The sequence below is a fragment of the Arvicola amphibius genome, chromosome 7, assembly GCF_903992535.2.
Source record: "Arvicola amphibius chromosome 7, mArvAmp1.2, whole genome shotgun sequence".
Classification (NCBI taxonomy): Eukaryota; Metazoa; Chordata; class Mammalia; order Rodentia; family Cricetidae; genus Arvicola; species Arvicola amphibius.
The window spans coordinates 46775399-46799112 of NC_052053.1; the positions used below are offsets into that span (position 1 = coordinate 46775399).

The window sequence follows — 23714 nt, forward strand, 5'->3', positions numbered from 1 at the left end:
TTCTGTCACGTGCAGATGAGTGCAATAGTGGCACTGAGTCCTCAGTTGCTCTGCTTCCAAGTTTCTGGTGTTTACTGCCAGAGAGAATAATTACATGCTATGTACAAACTATGATGTCTGCTAGCAAAGTCCAGCCGGCTGTGATCATCCTCAAACAGGAAACTGGGTGCTGGTGAAGTATGAATCGAGGGCAAGGCAGGTCAGGAGACTAAATTGTTGGGCATTCCCATGCAGTAGCAAAGGGATTTTGTCTTTCATGTACACAACCTCTTTCTCTTTACACATCCACTTTACAGAACAAGAAAATAAGTGCCGTCTCCAATGTGCTCTCAGTGTTCAGTCTCTATCAGTTCTTCACCCTGAGTTCTGAAAGGGTGCAGTAAACATCTCTTGACACATGGGAATACAGCCATAGTCACAAAACCTTTTCTGGCACCTACACACGAACCTGTCAAAACAGTCCCCACCCCAAACATCTACATGTACATGTACACAGGTGCTGTTGGTAAAATATTGAATGGCCCCTTAGCAATGTTCATCACAAAAACAACAGTTCCCAGGAAGCAAAAGTGGTAACATAGTCCTCTAAAATTGCCATCTTCTCTGGAGACATGGGATCAGGGCCTTTCTGCTGTGCAAGGACAGTTGGACTGTTGGCTAGGGTGTCTGTGTAGGCACATGTGAGTGAGGTAAGTCCAGGGACATGCTTTGTTAGGGCCACGATTCCTTTTCACTTGGTGGGAGGTGGTTCCAAAGTAGCAGAGCTGGTGTCGCTGACAGTGTGGAAATGTGAATGTGCAGTTCCTCAGTCACCCGCCTTGTGTGAACTATTCCATACACCCAGCACTACCTTCCCAAGACAGTTCGCCCAGCTCCTGCCGTCACCTCTAGTGTGCTTACCAGCGACAGCTCTGTCCCTGCTCTGTCCCAGCTCATTGCCTTTAAAATTAATAGAAGAATGGTGGTCTCAGCTTTTAACTGTTCTTAAATGATTTTATTTTATCTGTATCATTTTTCTCAATCTATCCTAGTAGTATTACCTAGTAGTACCCATTTTATTGAACAGGGTAAGCATTCTAAAACCTTTTTGGCCTTTCCTAGATGTGACTGTGCTAAGGGAGGGAGAAGAGCTTATTGAGACAAGCAGTTCCTTAACCTCCATACTTCTAAAGTCCTGTAAGTCATGTCTCAACATAGGTAAACATCCTTATGGAGATCACACATGGTAGGCATTCCTTGTAGAGAGACCTGCCCCTACCTGAGTCAACACAAATGCTGATTCACTGGAGCTCACGCTGGAGACCTTGGAAGCTCTGGTGTGGGGTACTGTTTATGTTAACAGCCCTCACTGTGCACTTGTCATTGTAAACAGCCAGTAAGTGCTCACCCTATGCCACTGTGCAAGAGTGTGAGATGTTGGTTCTCTTTGTTCTGAGTCACTTGCATGCCTGTGTGCTTTTGGGCAAGCAATGGCCTCTCTCCTCAGTTCATTTGCCTCTTGAAGGCAAGCACTTGAGTTTCATGGTATATGATGGAGACAAACCAGATGCTGAGTATTAAACATTGCTTCAATATCTGTGTAAAAAACAAGCATTTAGCCATTATGGTGATGGCCCTGCGACTATCTAGCCCTTCTGCTGGCCTCCAGTATCAGAGTATTCCTGGGGCTGAGGACCAGAGTATATATGAAAGTAGCTGCAACCTTCTAGCACTCTGGAACAACCTTGAAAGCAGAATCAGGTCCCCTGAAGATGAGCAGTAAGAAGCTGCAGCTGCATCACCCTGGGAAGCAATATCCTCATCATTAGGAGCAGCTTGCTGCCAAATTTTACGTGGCATTTACAACCTTCCTAATATCACTTAATTAGCTGAAGGAAAACCTGGAGTCCTGCCCATTGTGAAATTTTTCTCAATTTCTTTGAGCCAGTTATTCTGCAAAAAACAGATTGGCCAAATGTGAGATGAGAGGCTGGGCATAGCCACACTTGGAAGCACAAGGCTTTCTCTATGTGTGTCTACTGCTCCTGAGTTGGTATTCTCTTGGTCCATCCTGCAGCACATAACCTTGGTCCCTTGGGCCTCCTTGACTCCATCTCTTCCCTTGACTTCCAAAACTCTGGTTGTGAAGCTCAGCTCTTGGCTTCTGACTTCTGAGCTCCTGGGTGGTCTCTTACAATGACCCCTGTACCACTGCTGTGCACTCAATACACTCAATACACTGTGCAGCCCACTCAATACACTTTAACCAACCCAGCCCTGATTTAAAACCTTTTGGTGACATCCTGTTGCTTAGCGCCTGCTTTCCCAGTGGGCCTTGGTGGCCTCTCAGCCTCAATTGACATCCTGTTGTCACTCTCAAGACCTGGTGTTGGGCTGGGCTATCACCCTCTCCTCTCAGACCTGCCGAGGCAGACAGATATCCTCACCTGTCCTGACACAATGATGCAGTAGTATCTATGTGTGGGATATGTGTGGCTAATGTCTCCTGAAAGTGTCTCAGCAGAAACCCCATCAGGTTCATGTTCCTTTACGCCCAACACACTCAAGGAACATGATAGGTACTAAGGAAATACTTTGAACTTAATGAGTTGAATCATTTTTGGACTTCTGAGGAAAAAGGAATTGTTCTATGAAGGGAGGTGAGCTCAGTTATTAGTGAACTGTGAAGATGATCAATCCTACCTGGAGGAGCCATTTTCCTAGCTCTGTGTGTCACATAGTAGCCTCTGTTGGGAGAGGAGTGGTGCTGGACTACCTCTGCACTGCAGAGAGTCTCCAGGAAGATCAGCCTGGACCAGCTTCTCTTTGTCTCCCTGGCTTTCCAAGTGAGGATGTGCAAGAGAGCAGGATGCCATCACTGTCTTCTTTCCACTCACTCACCCAAGGCCAGAACACTGTCTCACTTGAAGACCAGAGAGAAATAAGACCACCAGCAAGAGCTGTGGAGACAGAAGGACGTGGATGGCAAAACAATCTACTCCTAAAGTCTGCTGAGGAGCACTGGAAAATCAGGTGCCCAGGTCCTACCCCAAAGGCCACAGTTCAGTCATAGAGGTGACTGCAGACTTGATTTGGGGACTAGGAAGGGTGTCCTTAACAATATGAGAGGCAGGCGCCTCTAGTGTCTTTGCCACAGAAGTAGGAGCAGAACTGCTATGCAAAGGGCCTTTGGCTAAGCAGTGAGCTTAGAGGTGCAGGCTGGGTGCTCTAGAGCCCTTGTCCTTAGGTCATCAAGAAGATGGCTGAGGGGCTGGAAAGATGGCTCAGCAGGTAACAGTATGGCTGTTCTCTCGGGTCCTGAGTTCAGTTCCCAGCAACCACATGGTGACTCACAGCCATCTATAATGGGATCTGCTGCCCTCTTCTGTAATGCAGGCATACATACAGATAGAGCACTCATACATAAAAATAAATAAAATGTTTTTTAGAAAAAAGAAAGAGCACTGATTGCTCTTCCAGAGGACCCAAGTTCAGTTCCCAGTACAGTGCCCACATGGCAGCTCACAACTGTCTGTAACTCCAGTTCCAGGGGACCTGAAACCCAAAGCAAAACACTGATGCACATTAAAAAAAATGGCGACTGAATGAGTGACTGGTCTATTCTAGACACTAACTGCACAGGGCACTGAGCCTCCCTGTCAGAAGCTCACAGTATGTTCACGGGCCCATCCAAATGTACTGGCCATGGGGGCCTTCCTCTCTACTGTATACCCTGCTTCCCTGGACTCTGGGGTAATGACGGCTCTGCATACACAACCTTTACATCTGCCCTTTTGTTTTTACCACTGTTTTTTTTTTTTCTAACTAGCATCGTGCAATTACCAGCTTTCTGCCTCCTCATGGAACAAACTGACCCTCATCCCCACCAGGCTAATGAGGCGATTAGAGGTAATTCACAGTGACCTTGAGCTTCCTCCACACCTGAGTCACCTGCAGACAGCAGGAGCCATAGGGTATGCTTTCTGTCACACAGTCAGGGCTGATAACAAAGAACAGGAGCCCAGTCAGCCTCTCCTGGGAGGATGTTGGAGATGGTGCTGTTTGCTGCTAGAGTCATCCAAGCACTGGAATTAAAAGCTGTAGCTGGTCCCACAAACTGGCCACACCAGATGAGGCAGCATGCTACAGTAGTTCTCATTAAACTGTGCCTGCTCTAGCCTGCCTAGCTCTTGTCATTTGGAAAGTCAAGAAAGAACGTGGTAGCCCCCAGCTTTCCCTTGCCTCCCACAGTTTAGTTTTCCTCACCCTAAAAACCTTTCTGTGAGAGCTGATTTCTTCAAGCCAACCCTACTCCTGCTGAGCCACCTCTGCAGTAATAAGGGGAGTTCTCCAGCCTTCCACCTCTGGTTTTGACCTGTATGAGATGATTCCAAGTCTTTTTCAAATGCCACCTTTATTCTGGCCCTGAACTACTATAAAAGTCCAAAAAATAAGATTAACTTGTTGGATACCAAGAAGAGGGTTGCTGCTGGGTGCAGTGGAGCTCGGTTTTAATCCTAGTAGAGGCTGGTGGGTCTTTCTGAGTTCAGGGACAGCCAGGGCTATGCAGAGATGCCCTCTTTCAAAAAACTGAAGGGAGGAGGGGCATTGAGATGCAGCCTTCTAGATCACCAGTGTGCCACACTCAGCATGTGAATTGTTTGACAGCAGTGGGTCTCTCTCTTGAGAACTCAAGTTCTCTACCAAGCTAATTCTCTCTGTACATTATCCTATGGAGACGCCACCAGACACTGACTGTGGCAGAATCCTCAGTGACCAAATGAGAAACTAGAGCCCGGGCTAAGCTACTCCCCTCTGTATCCTTACATGTTCTGCTGGAGTGCCAATTGTTTCATTCTTGTAACAAGTACGTAACCCTGTAATGGGGACTATGCTTTTTTCTCTTCTTTTTCTCTTTCTATGTGTGAGAGAGAAAGAGAAAGTGAGCTGCGGTATGTATGTGGAGGTCAGAAGGCTTCTCCACTGTATATGGGTTCAGGGCAGTGATCAGATTTAGGTCAGCAGGCTCACATAGCAAGCACCTTTACTCAGAAAGCCATCTTTCTAGCCCAAGGGGATTTTTGTTTTATGTGAGGAGATCATTCTTTGTGTAACCAAAGAAATGAACTTAGAGCAGGAGACGAGGCTATATATTGAAGAGCAGAGTTTCATGCCCTCTAAGCATTGAACCCTAGGGTGGGCTTTACGGCTCTGCTTTACGACAGCAGGCTTGTAAAGATACTTGTGGGTAAGTTGTGGCCCTGACGTGGTGTGAGTTTCTCTGGGTGCAGAGGAAGGACGGTGCCATAGAAAAGGCCTCGTTCTGGAGTTTGCCCTTCCTGAGTATCCTCGATGCTAGCATTTGGTGACAGTGTCTGTAAAGTGGGAAGGCAAAAGTTTGTCACCTAGTGTGGCAATATTGTGAATGCTTGGTCTCTAGTGCAGTGCAAAGTGGCCAGGAAAGGCTTTCTTCTCTTCTCCTGATTCCACCCTGGCCTGGCCTTCCTCTCTTTGAACATTCTTCTGATTGGTATGGCCTGTACTTCAGTAAGCCCTGTGTCTCAGTGGCTTGCCACTTTCAGGGATGCTCACTCCACAGTGGCCCCAGCACACCGTTAGAGTTCCAGAAAACAGACCAGGATTTCCCCTAGTGGATCTCTATGAGACTTCAATGCTATGTATGTACCATTTGCATACAGAAACATGAGGTGTTAGAGTCACCAATCAGCCAGCCCCTGGTCCACATGAGGCCAGGTATCAGATAGTGACCCCTTATAATAGTCAACAGTTATTCATCTGGTTCATGACAGCCATTCACACATAAGTAGAGACTGCCTAGCACAAGTGCCTAGTGGGCACTTCTGGTGGTATAGTTCATGGTAAGTGTAGGAACTGACTCAATGTCCACTATTATGTGACCTTTTACGCTTTTGGCTTTTGGGGGCCCACCACCCAGCTCTCAAGTAAATCATACATAGAGGGTTATTCTTAGTTATGAATGCCTGGCCTTAGCCTGGCTTGTTTCTTGCTAGCTTTTCTTAACTTGAATTATCCCACCTGCCTTTTACCTCTAGACTTTTATCTTTTTCTATTTCTGTATGTCTTTTTTTTTAAACTATTTGTTCTATGGCTCTGTGTAGCTGGGCAACTCACCCCTAATATCTTCCTCCCAGCGTTCTTCTATTTATCCTCTCTGCCTGCTAGCCCTTTTTGTCCTTGCTCCTGCCTCACTATTGGTCGGTTGGCTCTTTATTAGGGCCATCAGGTGTTTTAGACAGACACAGTAACACAGCTTCACAGAGTTAAGCAAATGCAACATAAACAAAGGTCACACACCTAAAAATAATGTTCCCAACAGCCAGGCACTGGCTCTCTGCCCCAGGTGATCTGCTGTCATCCTCTTTTCAAGCAGAGGAGGCTGCTGGAAGCTGCACTGCTGTCAGCATGGTGGAGCTGGAATCCCTCCTAGGCCTTCCAAGTCCAGGTCAGATGGTTGCCCACGTAAGAGTTCCTTTCTCCGTTCAGAATCAGGGCTTCATAACTGTCCTACTTGAAGATCGCCTTCTGAACCCGTCCATTTGGTCCAGTAAAGAATTGTGGGGGCCAGGCGGCGGTGGTGCACACCTTTAATCCCAGCACTCGGGAGGCAGAGGCAGGTGGATCTCTGTAAGTTCGAGACCAGTCTGGTCTATGAGAGCTAGTTCCAGGACAGGCTCCAAAGCTACAGAGAAACCCTGTCTCGAAAAACCAAAAAAAAAAAAAAAAAAATTGTGGGTATACTGTCATCTCTCTGTAAATGTGGTAAGTAGACTCAGGGTATCACCCAGGTCATAGACAGAAGTTAACAGGAGAAGCCCAGAGAGCTGAGCCCTGGATTTGGGCCCAAGATTCTGCACTAAACTGCTTAATCTTGGTATTCCCAGAATCTCACCATAGCAATTTTATGCATGCTTGTTTTCCATGTCTGTCTACTACTTCTCCATCTTAGCAATAATCCATAATATTTTTACGAAGAATTGAAATAACACCAATGTGCCCCACCCCACCCCCCACCCCCGCCGCCATGCTCCTGCTGCTTGTTCTTTATGCTCAGGCCCTTTCTGGACTTGGGGCTGACTTCAGGGTATCAGCTAGATGAGTGCCAGAGCTGGGATTCAATCACTGCCAGCAGGTTCTGCTCTGCTACCCACTCCTCTGCGTTGCTACCTGAGCTCAGTAAGCTCAGAGCTCTTACTTCAGAGTCACCAAGTAGGACCTCTCTCATTTCCCACACGGTGCATGAGTCCTAGGATCAGCAGACATTTACCAATTTCCCCCAGTTGACACTCCTAACATTGTGCCTGCCCCTAACCAAGGACTCCAAGTTCTGTTCCATTCCTCAGTAACCTTATTTTTTGATGAAAATCAAATGTTCATTTGCCTTAGTTAGATTTCTATTCCTGTGATAAACGCTGTGACCAAAAGCTCACAGCTTGTAGTCCATCTCTAAGGGCTATCAGAACAGGAGTTCAAGACGAATCTAGGGTCAGGAAGTGAGGCAGAAACTACAAAGGGGTGCTGCTTGTTGACTTGCTTCTCATGGCTTGCTCAGCCTGCTTTCTCATACCACCCAGGCCCACCTGTCTGGGTGACACCAACCTCAGGTGACCTCAAGCTGACTGCCTTTTGAATTGTATACTTACACTCAGAATCTTTCAGATTAGAAAGCTGTTGGAAAGAATTGGTCCTTTGAGCTATCTTAATTACAGTGCAGTAGAAGAAGGCTTGAGAAACTACCTAAGACCAGAAAGCAGTGAAGTTTTCATAAGTAGAAAATCAAATACTTGATACTTGAGGTTTGAACATAGGACAAATTACAGTTTGTTTCCTGTAACAAATGAAAAGATACCCATTTTAAAAACTAGGAAGTAGAAACAAGAAGTTACTCAAAAAACTCAGTCTAAGATAAGCTCGGCTTTACTATTGAGTGTTATGGGTGACTCTTGGGAAGAAATAGTTGCATTCACGCCTTCAGGCAACATAAAACCAAGGTGGAGTTCTTAAAAGACTGCTGTACATGGCCCTAAAGCTATTTTAAAAATAATAATGATAAGAATAATAACAACAAAGGGCTGGAGAGATGGTTCAGTGATTAAGAGCACTGCTTACTGTTCCAAAGGTCCTGAGTTCAATTCCCAGAAACCACATGGTGGCTCACAACCATCTGTACTGAGATCTGGTGTCCTCTTCTGGCCTGCAGAACACCGTATACATAATGAATAAATAAATCTTTTTTAGAAAAAAAAGAAGAACAACAACAACAACAAAATAGTAATAGATTTAAAACATCTTTTCTTGTCATGAGCCAGATGCTCACGATGGTGGTGCACATCTTTAATCCCAGCACTCACAAGGCAGAAGTAGGTGGATCTCTATACATTTAAGGCCACCCTGGTCTGTAGAGTGATTTTTTAAAAATATTTATGTATGTATGTATGTATGTATGTATGTATGTATGTATGTATACTGTGTTCTGTTTGCATGTATGCCTGCAGGCCAGAAGGGAACACCAGATCTCATTACAGATGGTTGTGAGCCACCATGTGGCTGCTGGGAATTGAACTCAGGCCCTCTGGAAGAGCAGTCAGTGCTCTTAACCGCTGAGCCATCTCTCCAGCCCTAAAGAGTGATTTTCAGGACAACCAGAGCTCTGTTACACAAAGAAACCCTGTTTCTCAAAAAAATGAATGAATGAGTGAGTGAAAATAGTAAATCTTGTCCTGCAAAAGAATGCTGTAAGCAAAGCCCTGAGTTAAATTGCTTTTTGTCTAGGAAACTGCCTGTTGAGTTTGCAGTCCTCCAGGGATCTTGGTGGCAGTGGGGTGATTACTAGTTAGGTTGACTGCCTTACTAGCAGTAAGTGGCATCTGCCTGGCCTGCTGAGTAATCCAGCCTGGAGAATAGGGTCTTCAGCCTTCACTGTGAGGGAGTTCCCTGCAGTTAGAGAAACTGATCTGTTGCTTGGTAACCACAAGATTTCTTATAGTGGATGCTCAGGAAGCACGAGTCAGAGGGTCCAGGTATTTGGAGGACTAAAGTTGGCAGGATTCTGGGGGAATGGCAGCTTGTCAGAAGGCATGGATGCCGGTTGCATGCTTGGGTTTAGAGGGGTCCACCTTCCCATCTGTACCATACCATCTCTGTTATGGGCCTAAGAAGAAAGGAGGAAATTGGGAGCTAGCTGTGAGAGAAGGGCATCTGGTTGGCATGGCTTTTGTAACAGCAGGCTACCTATGAGTAGCTTGGGTCAGAATGTGTAGGTCCCTGCTTGTTTGCTGCATGAGTGGGTTGCCGGGTTTGCAGGAAGTGGCTGGGGAGTGTGACAAGGATATATGAAGGTGAACAGGGTAACCTCTGCCTATCAAGCATACACTGCCACTGAGCCACCCCAACCCTGAGGCATGCTTTCTGGAGTAGGTCTAGCAATGGCCCCAGAGCTTACCCCCTACTGCCCCACCCAGCTCTCTACCTGTGAACAGACCTGTGTTCTGGGGCACTACAAGGGGTCCCTATGAGGTGTATTGTCTATGGAGGTGTCTGCATTGGACAGCTGAAGGCGTGGGTATGATACTCTGAGCTGCTTCCCACAGGCTGCACTCGCTCTGTAGGTAGTTCCTATATCAGACACCAGATGAGACTCTGGTTACTATTGTCTGCAATGACGGCAGGAGCAAGTACTTTTGCTGGGGAGAATATTTGGACTGAAATTTTTCATATCTTGAAACTCAAGTTGTTACATTTAAAATTATACACATTGTGAGCACCTACTTCAAACAAGAGGGAAGAAAAGGCATCCCTTCCTGTCAGAACCTTTTGCTGTCTGTCATGTAACCTGACTAAAAATAAACTACTAGTACAGGAAGTTGCGGCCTTTGCTGAGGAGCAAGTCAGTGTCCAACCACCACAGCCCGTCTCCATGCGCAGACGTGGAAGCTCAGACCTGGCCAGGGACATGGCAGTCCATATGAGAAGTCCAGGGCCAACAGTGCTGCTCCTGAGAAAGTGGAAGGGGCACTGTAAGCAGAGCCTGCTTCTACCCCAAGCAGACCTGGCAGCAGTTTTCGGTCTGTAGGCCTCAGTTTCCCTGTGTAGCTCTGAACATGATCTCCACAACGGTATCTGGCTGGGCTTCATACCGATGTCTGCCAGCTACATGGCCTTAGCAAGTTCTCACCCTCCAGTCCATGGTGCTTCCTTGAGGATAACACTAATGCAGGACTGTTGCCCTGTGTGGTACTAGTGGTCTTGAGCCCTGCCCCAGCACACTTAACTGAATAAACTTCCATCCCTAAATATCATTGCTAACATGCCCTTACCTCAAATCTTTTCCTCTGGCAAGGTTGACTCTTCCTCTTGCAAGAACAAAACTGGGGGGGTGGGGGGGCTGGAGAGATGGCTCAGCGGTTTAAGAGCATTGGCTGTTCTTCCAGAGGACCTGGGTTCAGTTCCCAGCACCCACATGGCAGCTCACAGCTGTCTATAATTCTAGTTCTAGGGGATCCAATACCCTCACATAGAGTATATACAGGTAAAACACCAGCATACATTAAAGAAAAAAAGGAAGGAAGAACAAAACTGGACCTTATCACTGCAGCCTTGTGCTCTGGTTGGCATTATAAATGTCTTTACCTTCATTGTGGTGGGATCTTCAACCTTCCTACTAAGGCTAATAGCACAGTATGGTTGTGTCTAATTCTTGGATTTTAAAGGACTTCTGTTTATTGTGTCTAGTCTCTGACTAACCACGCAACATGCTGTCAAGTCAGAGAGAAGCCAGTGGCTTTTCTTGAGCTCCTTACCTTGAGTTCCTGGATCAGTCGTGTGGGGTGCTAAAGAAAAAGCCAGTAGGAACTTATTGGTCATTGCTTCTGAGTTGGCGTGTTTTATTCTTAGGATTCCATTCTCACTCGACAGTATATGATTGAATTCTACAAGTTTCTTCTGATCAAGTGGTGGTCAAGACAAGGAATGCCCTCCTTCTGGCCCCAGGTCTGCAGTGCTATGCTCTGGTGGCACTTGGGCTTGGGATTTGCAGGATCAGGGTGTTTTCTGCTTTCTAGTGAATGCTGGGGAGTCTGCATAGATACCCTGCCTTCGAGACCTGCCTAGCAGGGCACTGTGCCTACAGTCTGCTAGACCTCAAGGGTTCATCCCTGAGGCCCTGCACATGGAAGCTTTGCAGCTAACTGTATTGCACTGTGGGCGTTCCCATCCACGGGCAAACTGCTGTCTCATGCACCTCATTTGCCATCAGAGTGTGAGAGTGTGTACGTTTATCCCCCCCCCCGAAAACAACACAGAACAAAGCCTCACTTTTAAAAATGCCATGATATTTTGCCACCGTTATGAAAATCTGTCAGCACCGTATCTAATCTTCTGGTGCATAGAATATCAAAACAAGTGCTACTGAAGAGATTGCTCTCTGCTCATACAAAAATGTCAGCCTCCTGGTCTCATAGCCAGCTGCTGTCAGACTCTCTCCAAATGGGGAAGAAAGACACTAAAGTCTTGCTCTCCGCTGTTACTGTTCCTCAGGCCTGACCCTCGGAGGAAGAGCCAGAAAAAGCACCGTCTTGTGCTCGCTGAAGTCCTGCACTCAGAATACTCGAGTGGACTGGAGGCCGGTGGCACGAAGGGTGGAAAGCAAGGCAAACAGCGGGGCTTTCAGGTGGCACCCTGCAAGCCTGGGCCGTGGAGAGAATGAAGCTGCTCCTGCATGCAGAAGACTCATCACCAGTCAGCAAACTTCTTTTAGTTGTTTTTCATCTCCCCACAGGACCAGGTCAGGGTAGATTGACAGACTCCGTGGCTTTAGATTGATGTCCTGTTCTTATCAGTGATGCTTCCTGTACCTTTTCCTGAACACAGACCTTCCCCTGTTGGAGGAGGAGCCCTGATGGAAACCAGCAGGCACAGGGACCAGTACTAGAGAGTCACCTGCCTTTGCTCAGTCATCTTGCGAGACTGCACAAGGACAGCGAAGCATCATGTGTATCAGCCTGGAAGAGTATGGCTCCTGGCGAGCTTGTCAGATGAAGCTGCCACAAGTGTATTGCATGAGTGTTGTAAAGATGGAATGTTAAAAACTGGAATTGAACTTGTTCAGAAGGATAAAGTATTTGTTGAATAGCTATTTTCTTAGTGTCCACATGCTCTGTCAGGAAGAGCCGAGAGAACTTTTTGCTTTGGATCAAAAACCCAAATGTGTTGGCAGCAGCACCGCTTTCTTCCGTCAACACGATATAGCCCCATGTGCATTGCCTCCCTTTCCTGTCCACAGAAGACTCGCTGTCTCTGGGCTAATTGACTTACTGTTGCCTTTTTATTATTTGCCTTTGAAGTCAAAAGACACCAGCACCCGAGCTTGCCTTTTTTCCCACCGGAGCCTGTCTTCTCTTCAGGGTCTGAGGTCTTTGTGTTGTGACCTAGACTCAGAACCCCCACATGCCATTGTGTTTCTGGAAGCTTTGAAAGGACCCCTGGAGTGTATTGATTTCCCAATAAATGTAAGATTTGGACATTACAGAGGACTCACGAGAGAAAGGGTTAAGGCGCAGCGTGCTCTGTTCGGACACCATTCTGGGCCTGCTTTCCTCAGGGTTTCTGTGTGCCCAGCCCTGCTAGACCCTCTGAAGCCCTAGGGCAAGTAGGTGTTGTACACTTTGCCCCTCTCCTGAGACTGGCAGGGTGGGGGCTGTTGCAAGGAGGAAGATCAGTTAACACCCACTCTGCAGCCTTGCCAAGACTGGCAGTCACAGACGCAGGGCCTGTTGGTGACATTTGTAAGGTCCTCTGAAACTGCAGCAGGTGTGGAGCTGACTGGACAAATCGGCCACCTTTCTTTGGATTTATAATGGCTCACTTGCTTTGCTGGGAAATGAGGGATCAGGCTATGAAGAGTCAACCAGTTGTGTGAAAACAGGATTATTGCCTGTAATCAGGGATGGCTACGCAGAAACCTGTGACTGCCTCCCAGCAACAGGCCCCTAACAGCTCAGCTGCAGGGCCGAGAGGTGTGCAGGACCTTACTGAAGTTACAGTGACTCTGTTCCCAAAGTTGAAATTTATACTTGTAGTTTTCCAATTAGCAAGGCTGTCTTGTTAGAGATGGTGATGGACATGCTGCTTAGGTAACACAGTACGCAGTCATCAGGAAATAGACTCAGCAGATTTAGGGTTAATGTTCTCTAAATTTAAACAACCTTAAAATGAATCTCTTATGGATCTTTATAGGATGTACATCTCAGGTACCAGTTGTACACAATGTCAGCCTGATTCCAGTGTACATAGTCTGATTTTGTGTGTATTTTTAATCATACCTTTTTCTAAGGTCCCAGACTTGGCATTTTTCTCACATCAGCCTGGTTACCATATTAAAGTCTCAGGAGATTCAGACAGCAAATGGAGCGCTGTGGCTGTAGAGTGCTTGTTTTGGGACCCAAAGCCTTCCCCATTTGCAGCCCAGCTGCTGTCCATCTTGTGAAGAGCCACCACTGGAGGCAGGGAGCCCTCGAGCAGCTGTCTGCAGTGGGACATCACGGGTGTCCTCCACTCCCACAGAAGCGGGGCCAAACAGAGCCCAGCTGAGGACAGCTCTGATCGCAGAGGGCTGCTTTGATTTCTCTCCTGCCTAGTTACATAAAAGAAGAGGCGGGTGTGCCTCGCGGTACAAGTGATTCTAAGCTGTGAGTGGCTGGGTCCAGCACTTCCCACAGCCAGCAGAAGCCACTCCCAGAGATGGAAACTTCAGGCAAGTTTCCCTGTTGGAGAGAGTAACCACAGGCTTTTCCAGTTTGTCTCCATGACCATCAAACTTTCTCGCTTTGCTAGATCATAGAAAAATACAGAGACAAGTTGTCCCGGTAGTGCCCCAAAACAAAACAAAACAAACAAAAAAAAAAAAAAAAAAAAACAGGTTCCAGAAGCCACGTAGCTGAGGGCTAGCTGAAAAAACTAACCTCAAACTTGGTTGTCCCCGCCCTTAGGAGTCCAGATTTAGAAGGGAGAATGCTTTTCAGGACCTGCCTATTGTTCAGTCCACTGGGGGTCTCTCACCGTCATTCTTTTTTTCTGTTTTAAATGAGGGCACCCAGCCCCTGGGTTAGGAACAGAGAAACCAGTTTAGCCTTCTAAATGGATGGGAAGTGCAAGCCCACCTCACTGCAGAGGTTGTGGAGTTATTATTACAGATGGGATGTGCAGGACAATTTAAAATATTGTAATTATAAACTTGTAGGGAAGCCTTGTTCTTCATTAATGTAAGATATGAAATCGCCTCTGCGGTACAAGGACAATTACATAGTCAGAATGTGTCTGCGGTTTACACTGCACTGTGTAAATGTGAGGTGGCTGCTCTAGCCTGCCTCCTCCACTCTCACAAAATGAAAGCACACCAGCGCAAGTTGTCCTTTGATAGATTTTTAATATGATTTTAAAGAGTTTTGTTTGGTCTCATTCTTATTCAATGAGATTAATTTAAAGCACTTATCCCCTGGGTTTAAGTCAATCCGTGTAGGATTTGGGCAGGGTTTGTTGCTTGGGGGGTTTTGTTTGCAGGAGGCTATGAGAGACTTCTTTCCCACTTCATTAACCCTGAGTTGGGGACAGTCCCCCCTCACACCCCACCACAGCCAGATCGAGGGATTTACTAACCCGCATTCACATGCAAAAGAACTTGAAAGCCGAGGGGCTCCTTGACTTAATTAGCTGCTGTGCATTTTGCAAAATTAGAATAATACCCCCACCATCCCATAAAAGAAAAGCTTGGGTGTGAGGATGCTGGGGGTGGGGAGGAAACTGTAGCCGAACTAGTTATGGTTGGGGGGCTTTCTGAATACGCCCCTTCCTCCATTGCTAGGTTCTTTCCCCAACATTTGGACCAGAAATGCTGGGAGGGTCCTTTGCTTGCAAGTATACAAACTCCCCGGCATTTCTTCCGCCTTGTAAGTCAGTGTGCTGCAGGTGGTGTGGGGGAGGGTAGCACCTGCGCCCACATCCTGGGAGACCGAAGGTGTCAGGAGGTGACCTTGGCCCTTTGAACGTGATCTGGAGTCTGACTCAAAGCCCGGTGGTGCTATCTGCCCCCTCCCGCGCCCCTATTTCTCCCAGGGTTGGGGAGGGCGGGGAGTAGAGGATGGAGAGCAAAGGGTTGCTCGTCGTGGCGTCAATCTCGCGAAGGCCCTTGGGGTCCTACCAGGCATAAGAGACTAGGAGCTGCGGGGAGCCAGAGCGGAGGGCGCTGGGCCGAGGAGGGTGGGGCAACAGGGAGCAGCCTCGGAGTCCATCTGTCTGCCCCGCGCCCGCAGGGCCGGTCACCAGCTGCCGGCGCCCCGGTCTGAGCCAGATGAGTCGGCTCAGTGAGTGCTTCGTGGCCTGACACGCAGCAGAGGGAGGACAGGCGCTGGCCTGGCCCATGGTCCCCATGTGGAAGCAGAACGAATCAGATGGGGAGGCCGAGAGCTACAGGCTCGCCTCGATGTGGAAACGGGAAGACCCCTGAAAGTCCAGCCGGGGTGTCCTGCGCATGACCACAGCACACAGGAACCGGGGAACAGTGCAAGGGGGAGACAAAACTTTACTTTTTGCGAATAGAAGGAAATGTAGTGTAAAATGCTGAAGTTTCTTATGAAGGATGGGATGGGAGAGGGCCCGAGTGGGAACCAACGGAAGGTAGCGCGGACAGGCGCCCGGTCATTTGTAAGAAGTTTATTTCCACATTTAAAAAAGAGAACCCAAGAGGCCTGGCTGCCCGGGACCTGGGTGGAAGGGAGGGGGGCTGGGGGCCCGGATGCATGGGCAAGCCCTCTCGGCCCCTTCCTGCCCCACCCGGGACGGCGAGGGCACAGGCCACAGACTCACTGATTCACGGACACTGTCACGGGCTCATGGGTCACGAATAAATAACTTCATATACACTTTGCACACTGTACAGCTCTGCCGCCAGCCCGGGAGTCAGGGAAAATAAAGGAGTTGGGAGGGAAGCTCCGTACAGCACTCCCACCCTGTCTCACAGAGGTGCGGGAAGAAGGGTGGACCCAAGGCTGGGACACGGGAGAGAGCCAGTCGCCGGCGTCCCCTTACCTGCTGCCTAGGGGACAGGGGGTACTTAGGGAAGCCCGCAGGGACTTGGGGTTGGGTGGGAGGTGGGCAGGGGCGCGTATGTACATCTGGCAGGAGAGAGGACGCAGCTGAGGGAGGGGTAGCCTCAGTGAAGTTATCCCCGTGGGAGACACTGGGTTGCGGCACCGTGGGGAGCCGGGTTGCCCTGCCCCGGGGCGACCGTACGGACCCGCGCCCAGCCTGAGCTGGGGGTCCCGGAGCACGGATTGGGGCGAGAGGGCGCCTCACCGAGGCTGCGCGGCGCGCGGGAGGACGCCGGGCAGCGGGGGCAGCGGCGGGGGCGGCTCGCTGGCGCCCTGGAGTCCGTGGATGAGGATACGGGGCACCAGAGGTCTCTGGAGGGCAGGCGGAGGCGCGCTGGGGCCGCGGTACAGGTAGAGCGCGGCACCCGGGTCCAGGTTGGAAACGAGGCTCTGTGGGTAGAAATAAGGCGACGGGAACATTCTCTGAAGCGCCGAGTAATTGCCTGCCTCCGCCAGCAGCTCCAGCCCCACGGCCGTTTGTCGCTTCCATTTAGTCCTGGGAACGGAAATCAAGGCAGAGGAAGAGGTCAGGATTAGGACACTCCACAACCCTTGCTCCTTCCTAGTGATTGGCACAGAGAGCCACAGAGTGTCCAACAGAGAGCATACTAATTTGCTAATAAACAATAGAGTGCCCAGGTCAAATGCATCGTGCATCATTTTCCCTTCCACTGGCTTTCCGTGACTGTTGTCCCCATTTTACAGATTAAAACCTTGAGGCGTGGGACAGTTTTCATGATGTTCTGCAAGTAGCAGGCAGATCCCTGCTCCAAGCCAGATTGTCTGACTTCAAAGTGCATATACAAACTTACAGGTCGGGGTACCCTCAGGATATGCTTCCCCTGGGAAGGCCTAATGAAAATGGAGCGACAGACAGGGCGGAAGAGCTGACTACCAAGTAGCCAACTCTCCGCTCAGGGGGCGGGGGTAGCTCCAGAGGCCCAGGGGACTCCAAGCAGAAATTTCTCCGGAGGAATGCACATTTTCTCTCTCTACTCTGCCTACACTCAGGTCTATACTCGCCTACACTCTGCCACCTAGGTTTGAGGTCTGGGGCTAACCAGTACCAAATCGCTCTGGCCCAGAAGTTGGGAGGCCTAGAGCAAGTGAGGAAGTGAGCCGAGGACCTCTGCACTCACCTGGGGTGAGATTGGGCGTGCCTGCCTGGGTTCCAGAAGGTGGGCTCAATCACACTAGGCCCCTTCCCCTCCTGAATAATTCCTCGTCGTCATAATTGTGTAATTACTGCAACGAGCCTTAATTATTGATGCCTGAAGCCGTAATCGGTATTTATTATTAATGGGGCTGTGTGTTCTGAGGCTTGTTTATGGAAAGCACCATTCCTGCCTCTGCTAAGTATGTTGGAGAGCGTGTCACCATGCAGACTGACATGTCTGTGACGTGTGTCTTACCAGTGTATTTAAGTCCTGTGAATGTCCAAGAAGGAGATTAAGAAGCAGGTTCAATACCAGTGCCCTAATATCAATTTCCCAGTCTCTCTCACCCAACTCCTCTTGACTATAAATGGTAGGAGGCCACTGGCCCCTACTACAACGACCTCAGGACCTCTCTGCTTTCTGGAGACTTGGCTGCCACTCTTCCCTAAAGAAGAACTCAGAGGCCTCAAAGCCTAGGCTCAGCCTGGTTCCTTGGGGACATGGGCTGGGGTGGAGCAAGGCTCAAATCACTATTAACCTCGGTGCCGGTTCACCTGTCTTGGATGCCAGTCTAGTGTCCTTTCTGCCCCTCACTGTGGGACTTAGGGCAAGATCTTTTCTCAGAGCCTCAGTTTCCCTACTTTGACGGAATGGGAGAGACCTAAGGCTCCAGAAGAAGACCCCTGCAGACCCCGCCCTGCAGCGTAACCTCACCTGCGGTTCTGGTACCAGGTCTTGACCTGTGTATCAGTGAGGTTGAGCGAGGCAGCCAGCTCCATGCGGTCTTGAACACTCAGGTATTTTTGCCGCTCGAAGCTACGCTCCAGCTGCGCCAGCTGATGGTCGGTGAAGGCGGTGCGCGCTTTTCGTGGCTTTTTCAGGCGCACAGGGGGACTGTCCCTAGAGCTGGAGATCTCGCGGTCGCCCTCCTCCTTCACTGCGGAGACACATAGGTCACGTCAGGGATCGGTAGTGCTTGCGCCCTCGTGACCCACTCCCCACTCGACAAGCCGCAGACTTCTGGGGTCCCAAAGTATTAAACTCACAGGGACGCCAGGACTCCCTGCCCTCAGAAGAAGGGTGTGAACAGTGAGTGAGGAGGAAATGGTGTTAGGAAGTGCCCAAGGGCAGAGCCGCTGGCAGCTCCCAGAAGAAACTCAACCTCTCCCCCCCAATCACACACACACACACACTGGGAAAGAGAAAGCGAGCCTCCGAGTAGACTGGCCTAGTCTGCCACTGGCCGAGAAAGAATTTGGGTGGTGGGCTCTGCGTTTGGGCGCAAAACGCGCATGGAGAAACAAAACCCTGTTCGTTCCTCAGCACTCCATCGTCCTGAAGAGCAGATAATTTGTGCTCATGCCTCACCGACCCCGGTTTGGCCAGGAATCTGTAGCGATGGATTCCTAGGCCACTCCGAACTATGCGGGTAGAAGGCAGAGAGGGTGCCGGCATCTGCGAGCACCAAACGCTGAGAGACATACTCATCGTCCCTAGGCACGAATGGCTGCGTGTATCACAGAGGTCGGGCCTTGGGCTTCGTTGTGGTTGTGCCCGCTGTGGCTCCCACCCCACCGGCATAAGGATCCTGTGGACAGCCCTTGGTCAGGCAAATGGACATCTATTCCCCGCTCCTGAGGTCCACGGTGGCCACCGTGGACCGGACAGAGCTGAATTAGTTCATTTTCCTCTACTTTCGTTGGGGGTTGACTTAACAGAAAACACATTTAATCGAAAAAGTCTGGCATTCCCATCACCTTCTCTTAAGGCGAGATTGGAACGGAATAGTCGGAATAGTCGAGTTCTTCCAAAATGACTCTTTGGGCTGGAGCTCCCGCCCACCTACCCCCTGCTTTCTTTATATTCTTTTATAGGGAGTTTCATTGTGCCTGGCGTTTGCCACGACAGGGTTCAGCTGAATGCATGGTGATTTCTCTCTGTAGGAAACAATAATCCGGTTAATTGAGCCACTGGGGAGGAGGTTTTTCAGCCGGAAAGGCCGGGCTTCCCGGCAGGGAGGGAGCCTGCAGCCCCAGCTCCCCGGCACCAGAGTCCTGGAATAACTGCCCCAGACGGCCTTCAGCCTTCTGCCACTGCTGGGAGGCTTCGGAACCCTCGGGGATAAAGATGACATTTCTTTCCAGAAAGCCTAGAGCGTGTCCTTGTTCAAACCTCAAATTTGATATTGCAGAAATCTTACTTTACCTCCTAATTACTTGGACAACTTATAACAATCCCTCATTCTGGTGGGTTGGCCAACCACTTGTTTTTTGTTTGTTGTTTCGTTTGACTTTAGTCCCTTCTGGCTCTGCTGGAGCCTTTGGGACTCACCTAGTTCAGTCTGACTCTGTCTACCTTGTGTCCATTTCTCAGACTTTGACCTGCATCCCATCAGTCTGGAGCCCAAGGACTAGAGACCCTTCCTGTGTGGCGTGAAGCCCTCGTTTGGTTTCTCCAAGAACCTGGGCTCCAGCCAGTTTACTGTTGCCACCTGCCTGACCTCTAAAGCCCTGTTCCAACTTCAGTAAATACTGTTTAAGAAACCTTTCATGCCAGAAACGTGTGATGGGACTGGCCTGTCTCCCACCCCTGCCTCATTTAGTCCTTGGTGTATTCGGTGGCTTGGCAGCAAATTCCTGGTTCCCGTGTCTGTCTCTCAGACCACTTCCTAACTCTGCAAAAGTCACCCCTGTTTGAGGAATGTGCTCGGCTCCGCTTTGCTTCGCTCTTCCTGTGCCCCCCCCCCCCTTCACTTCAGAACGTTTAAAGTGCAAAAGCAACAACCCGTGCCTGGAGGTGGCTGGAACTTTCTGCAGCATCCTGTGCTCCGAAGCTGTTTAAGTGATACGTGGACAGCCGGCTCTCGGCTCCCTCGTCATCTCCCTGCTCAGATATCATCAGGGACAGGAGAAGAAAATTGATATTCCAATTATCTTAAACGAAATGGAATCTCTCCTCAAAATCCTGCTGAGGGGCAAAAACATAAAAGGAGGCAGCTGTGTTCGTACAGGCAGGGCTGGACCCATTGCTCTTCGCTCTAACCATGAAGCTAGGTAGAGATGGTTGTGAACTGTAAGGAATAACACACACACACACACACACAATGTGACACATTATATCTGCCTTTCATTCACACACTTTTCCTCAAGATGAGTTCTCTTTGCTGCTCTAAACAGGTAGGGATAGGGGTGGGGCTGCTGGGGCCAAGTTTCCCAGAGGCCTCTAGACCTCTTCCTGAGCACTGTGGTTGAAGCTGTGGCCTTTCTAGAGTGATGGGTCCATGACCTGCTTGAAGGAGGCCTAACCATTTCCACTGGGGGAAGAAGAGAGAAGTGAGACGTGGGCTAGGACCCCTGAGGGGTTTCAGTCTGGAGTCCAGGTCACCCTCGAAGGAATTCTTGGTTGGGAGGAAGAATTAAGTGAACCTACCTAACTAAATAGTTGTGAAATTCAGCACAAATGGATACCAGGAGATGCAGGCAGCAACGAAGCTGACTTTATAGCAGAGTCTTGGTTCAAGGGAGAGGTTTGGGAAGTTAATAGTTACAAAGCCAGGAGCAGTCTCCACCAGGCCCTAGTTTTCTGCTGGCTGGCAGAGAGCTCCCTCCCCTGCTCCCTGTGACACCCAGGCCCTTTGCCACCTAACGTCTTCCTGGAGAGAATTTCGTGCCTCTGGACCTAGTAACAGCTAAAGCCAGAGTGGAGCCCAAAGATAAAAAACGAAACTAAAGAACATTTTCTTTTCCCCTCCTCTCCTCTTTTTTTTTCTTTCTTCTTGTCCTTCCCCTTTCTTTTAAACACCATCTCGGAGCCTTAGTTAAGACAGAATGAAAAGGGAGCCACCACAAAGATTCCCAAAGTGGAAATGGGAGTGACCAGGCCTGTCACTCAGGAATCTGTAGGTCTTAAAGACACCCTGGTGGTCACTACTGAAGTAAGACCCCATTCAGAGAGAGCTTCTGCGTGGATTGTGAAGTCCTTCACCCTCCACCGGACCTCAGAACCCGGTCTAGCCAGGCAGCTGGCCAGGCTGCCTGTTCCTCTTTCAAACTGATCTCTTCATCTACAGGTTCAGGCCTCAGACTACACTCCCCAATGGGTGGGGAGGCCCACTTTCTCCTCTTGTTGGGAAATTCAGACTAAAGACTAAAAGATTCCTGCTGTAGAGGGCTCTGGCAGGAATTTTCTGCCAGGTTTCCACTCAGACAGAACAGTGTCCTCGAAGAAGAAGCTTCACACTGTTGCACACCTGGCTGAGAGGCTGTGGTCCCAGTCAGAAACTTAGAAAGTTTGCTTTGTACATCTGCCCAGGCTTGCTCTCCCTTACACACACTGTCCCCCTCCGCTTCTCCGGGCCACACACTCTGAACTCTTTGTTGCTCCAGGATCCAACCTTGGGGCTGACAGAGAGGTCTAGAGATAAGACCAACTCTCAGCCCGGGCCTGGGGGAACCCTGAGGTGACTATGTGCCTGTCCCCAAGTGTGTGTTCTCAAGTTTTAAATGTCACGTTATAGAAACACCCCCTCCCGCCGCCGCCACCGCCGTTTTCACCTTGTTTTCTTACCTTTGTACTCAGAGTCCGACGAGGCGCTGCTGACACTTTTGTCCAGCTTGTCGCGAAAGTCCTCCCCGGCCTTGGCCGCAAGGCGGCCCCCAGGCTCAGGGGCTGCAGGCTGCCCGCTGCTCGAGTAGGGTGCACAGGCCGCGAGAGGTTTGCAGTCAGCAAGGATGTCCCTGATCAGAAAGGAGGAGGTGACGGTTCGCGACTGGGCTGGGGCTGAAAGCTGCCCCTGCTGCAGGTGAGAGTCCAAACCTGGGCCAGATGCAGCACCGGGCCGCGAGGTACTGGTCTCCAGACAGTCTCTTCCAGGTGAGGCTGGCGAAGAGCAGTCGCTGCTGCTCTCTGAGCGTGGACTTAGCTCCAGGGGTGAACGGCAGTCCCCAAGCAAGGGGTCCCCCTTGGGAAGGGCGGGGCTGCCCGCTCGGTGGGAGAGAATGGAGTCAATCCCAAAGCCATTGGAGCCTTCCATAGCCAAACTGCGACCTGTCCTCCCCAAAAGCTCCCCACCCACCCCCAACCCCAGCCGCCGCTGCCCCTGCCCCTAGCTGCGGGCTGGCATGGGGAAGGCGGGCAGGGAGCCTGTGGGCACCTTGGACGGAGTTCAGCCTTGGGGGAGCCCGGGAGCTCTGGGCCAACCTCCTCTGCGCATTACATCCAAAAGGGTTCAACGCGTCTTCTGCAGCACCGCACCGAGCAGCCGAGCCGGGGGGGGGTGGTGGTGGGAGTGTCAGGGAGGAATGGGAGGAGGGCGCGCCAAGTTGGGGAGAGCCAAAAGGTAGAAGAACGGCCTGAGGGCCCCTTTGGCACAGAAGAAGTGCGAGGCTGTTGGAATCTGAATCAAGATCGTCTTTTTTAAAAAGCAAAATCCAAGCCGCACGCTTGCTCCAGGCAAAAGGTAGCCGAGGGTAGGGGTCAGCAGGGCGGATAGCGGCCGGCCAGGGCCGCGCGACGGGCAGGCAGAACGGAGCGCACCTGGAGGCCTCAGCACCGCGGACAGCGGCCGCGGCCTGCGGATCGGGAAGCTCCACCTGGCCCCGGAGATCCTGCGTGAGCGCTCGGCCCCGGCAGGGCCCGTCAGCACCGTGGACAGCGCCCCGCGGCTCCCACTGCAGCTCCTCACCTGTCCTCAGTGCTCGCCTTCGCCCCCCCACTTCCTTTAAAAAAAAATCGAACTTGTGTCACTTTTTCTTTGGGGCTAGCTTTTTTTTTTGTTGTTTCTCTCTCTCTCTTTTTTTTTCGTTGTGTTGTGGTTTTTTTTTTAAAAAGGGGACTCACCCACGTGTCCCCGGAGTGATGACGCTGATTGGCTCCGGCCGATTTTGGGGGTGATGTCACGGCTCCACAAGCCGCTGCCCGATTCTTTTCCAGTTTGATTAAAAGAGACACTGAATTAATTACAGCACAGACCTAACTGTTTACCGGCGATTTCCACACAGTTTGCCTTCATTAGATCGGCGATGAGGCCCCTAATGAAGATGATTAGCCGAGGGGGGCAGGGGCCGTTGGGGGGAGGGCCAGCTTCGTGGCCTGCAGTTGGGATGAGCGGCCTTGAAAGCCTTCTCCCGAGCCTGTCCACAATTATTCGAGCTACTCCACTGAACCGCGCTCCGTAGATTCCTTTTCTACCTCCCAGTTTTCTTCCTCATCCCACAGAAAGGCAGCAAAACCCAACGGAGAAAAGACTTGCCTGTGTAGGAAGTCCCCGTCCTAGTATGAAAAAAGAATTAAAATTTTTGTTTTCGGGATGTTTTACTTGGGCTCTCTCTCTCTCTCTCTCTCTCACACACACACACACACACACACACAAACACCCATGCAATCCTCTTCTGGCCTC

The 23714-nt window shown here is 50.1% G+C and overlaps 2 protein-coding genes across 2 annotated transcripts in view; one reads left to right on the forward strand and one right to left on the reverse strand.

Moving 5' to 3' along the window:
• The window catches only part of Ddx31 (DEAD-box helicase 31), a 69968-nt gene extending 57416 nt beyond the window's left edge, over window positions 1-12552 (forward strand). The window contains exon 20 of the mRNA XM_038336663.1: window positions 11554-12552. Coding sequence (XP_038192591.1) covers window positions 11554-11722 — 169 coding nt within the window. The 3' untranslated portion in view covers window positions 11723-12552. The remainder of the gene's footprint in view (window positions 1-11553) is intronic.
• Window positions 12553-16361: 3809 nt separating this feature from the next.
• Window positions 16362-22349, reverse strand: Barhl1 (BarH like homeobox 1). Its single transcript, XM_038338157.1, has 3 exons — window positions 21884-22349; window positions 18032-18254; window positions 16362-16656 (listed from the first exon to the last, which is right to left on the reverse strand). Exons 1-3 carry the CDS (start codon window positions 22347-22349, stop codon window positions 16362-16364), a joined length of 984 nt encoding a protein of 327 aa, XP_038194085.1.
• Between the last annotated feature and the right edge of the window lie 1365 nt (window positions 22350-23714).

What these genes read in the sequence shown, in the direction of transcription:
- Barhl1 (XM_038338157.1), bottom strand. Translation starts at nt 22,349, where the DNA reads ATGGAAGGCTCCAATGGCTTTGGGATTGACTCCATTCTCTCCCACCGA. An exon ending in GTCGGACTCTGAGTACAAAG is followed by an intron (nt 18,255 to 21,883) that starts GTAAGAAAACAA and finishes GTGTCTCCGCAG; the next exon opens with TGAAGGAGGAGGGCGACCGC. An exon ending in ACCTGGTACCAGAACCGCAG is followed by an intron (nt 16,657 to 18,031) that starts GTGAGGTTACGC and finishes TTCCGTTCCCAG; the next exon opens with GACTAAATGGAAGCGACAAA.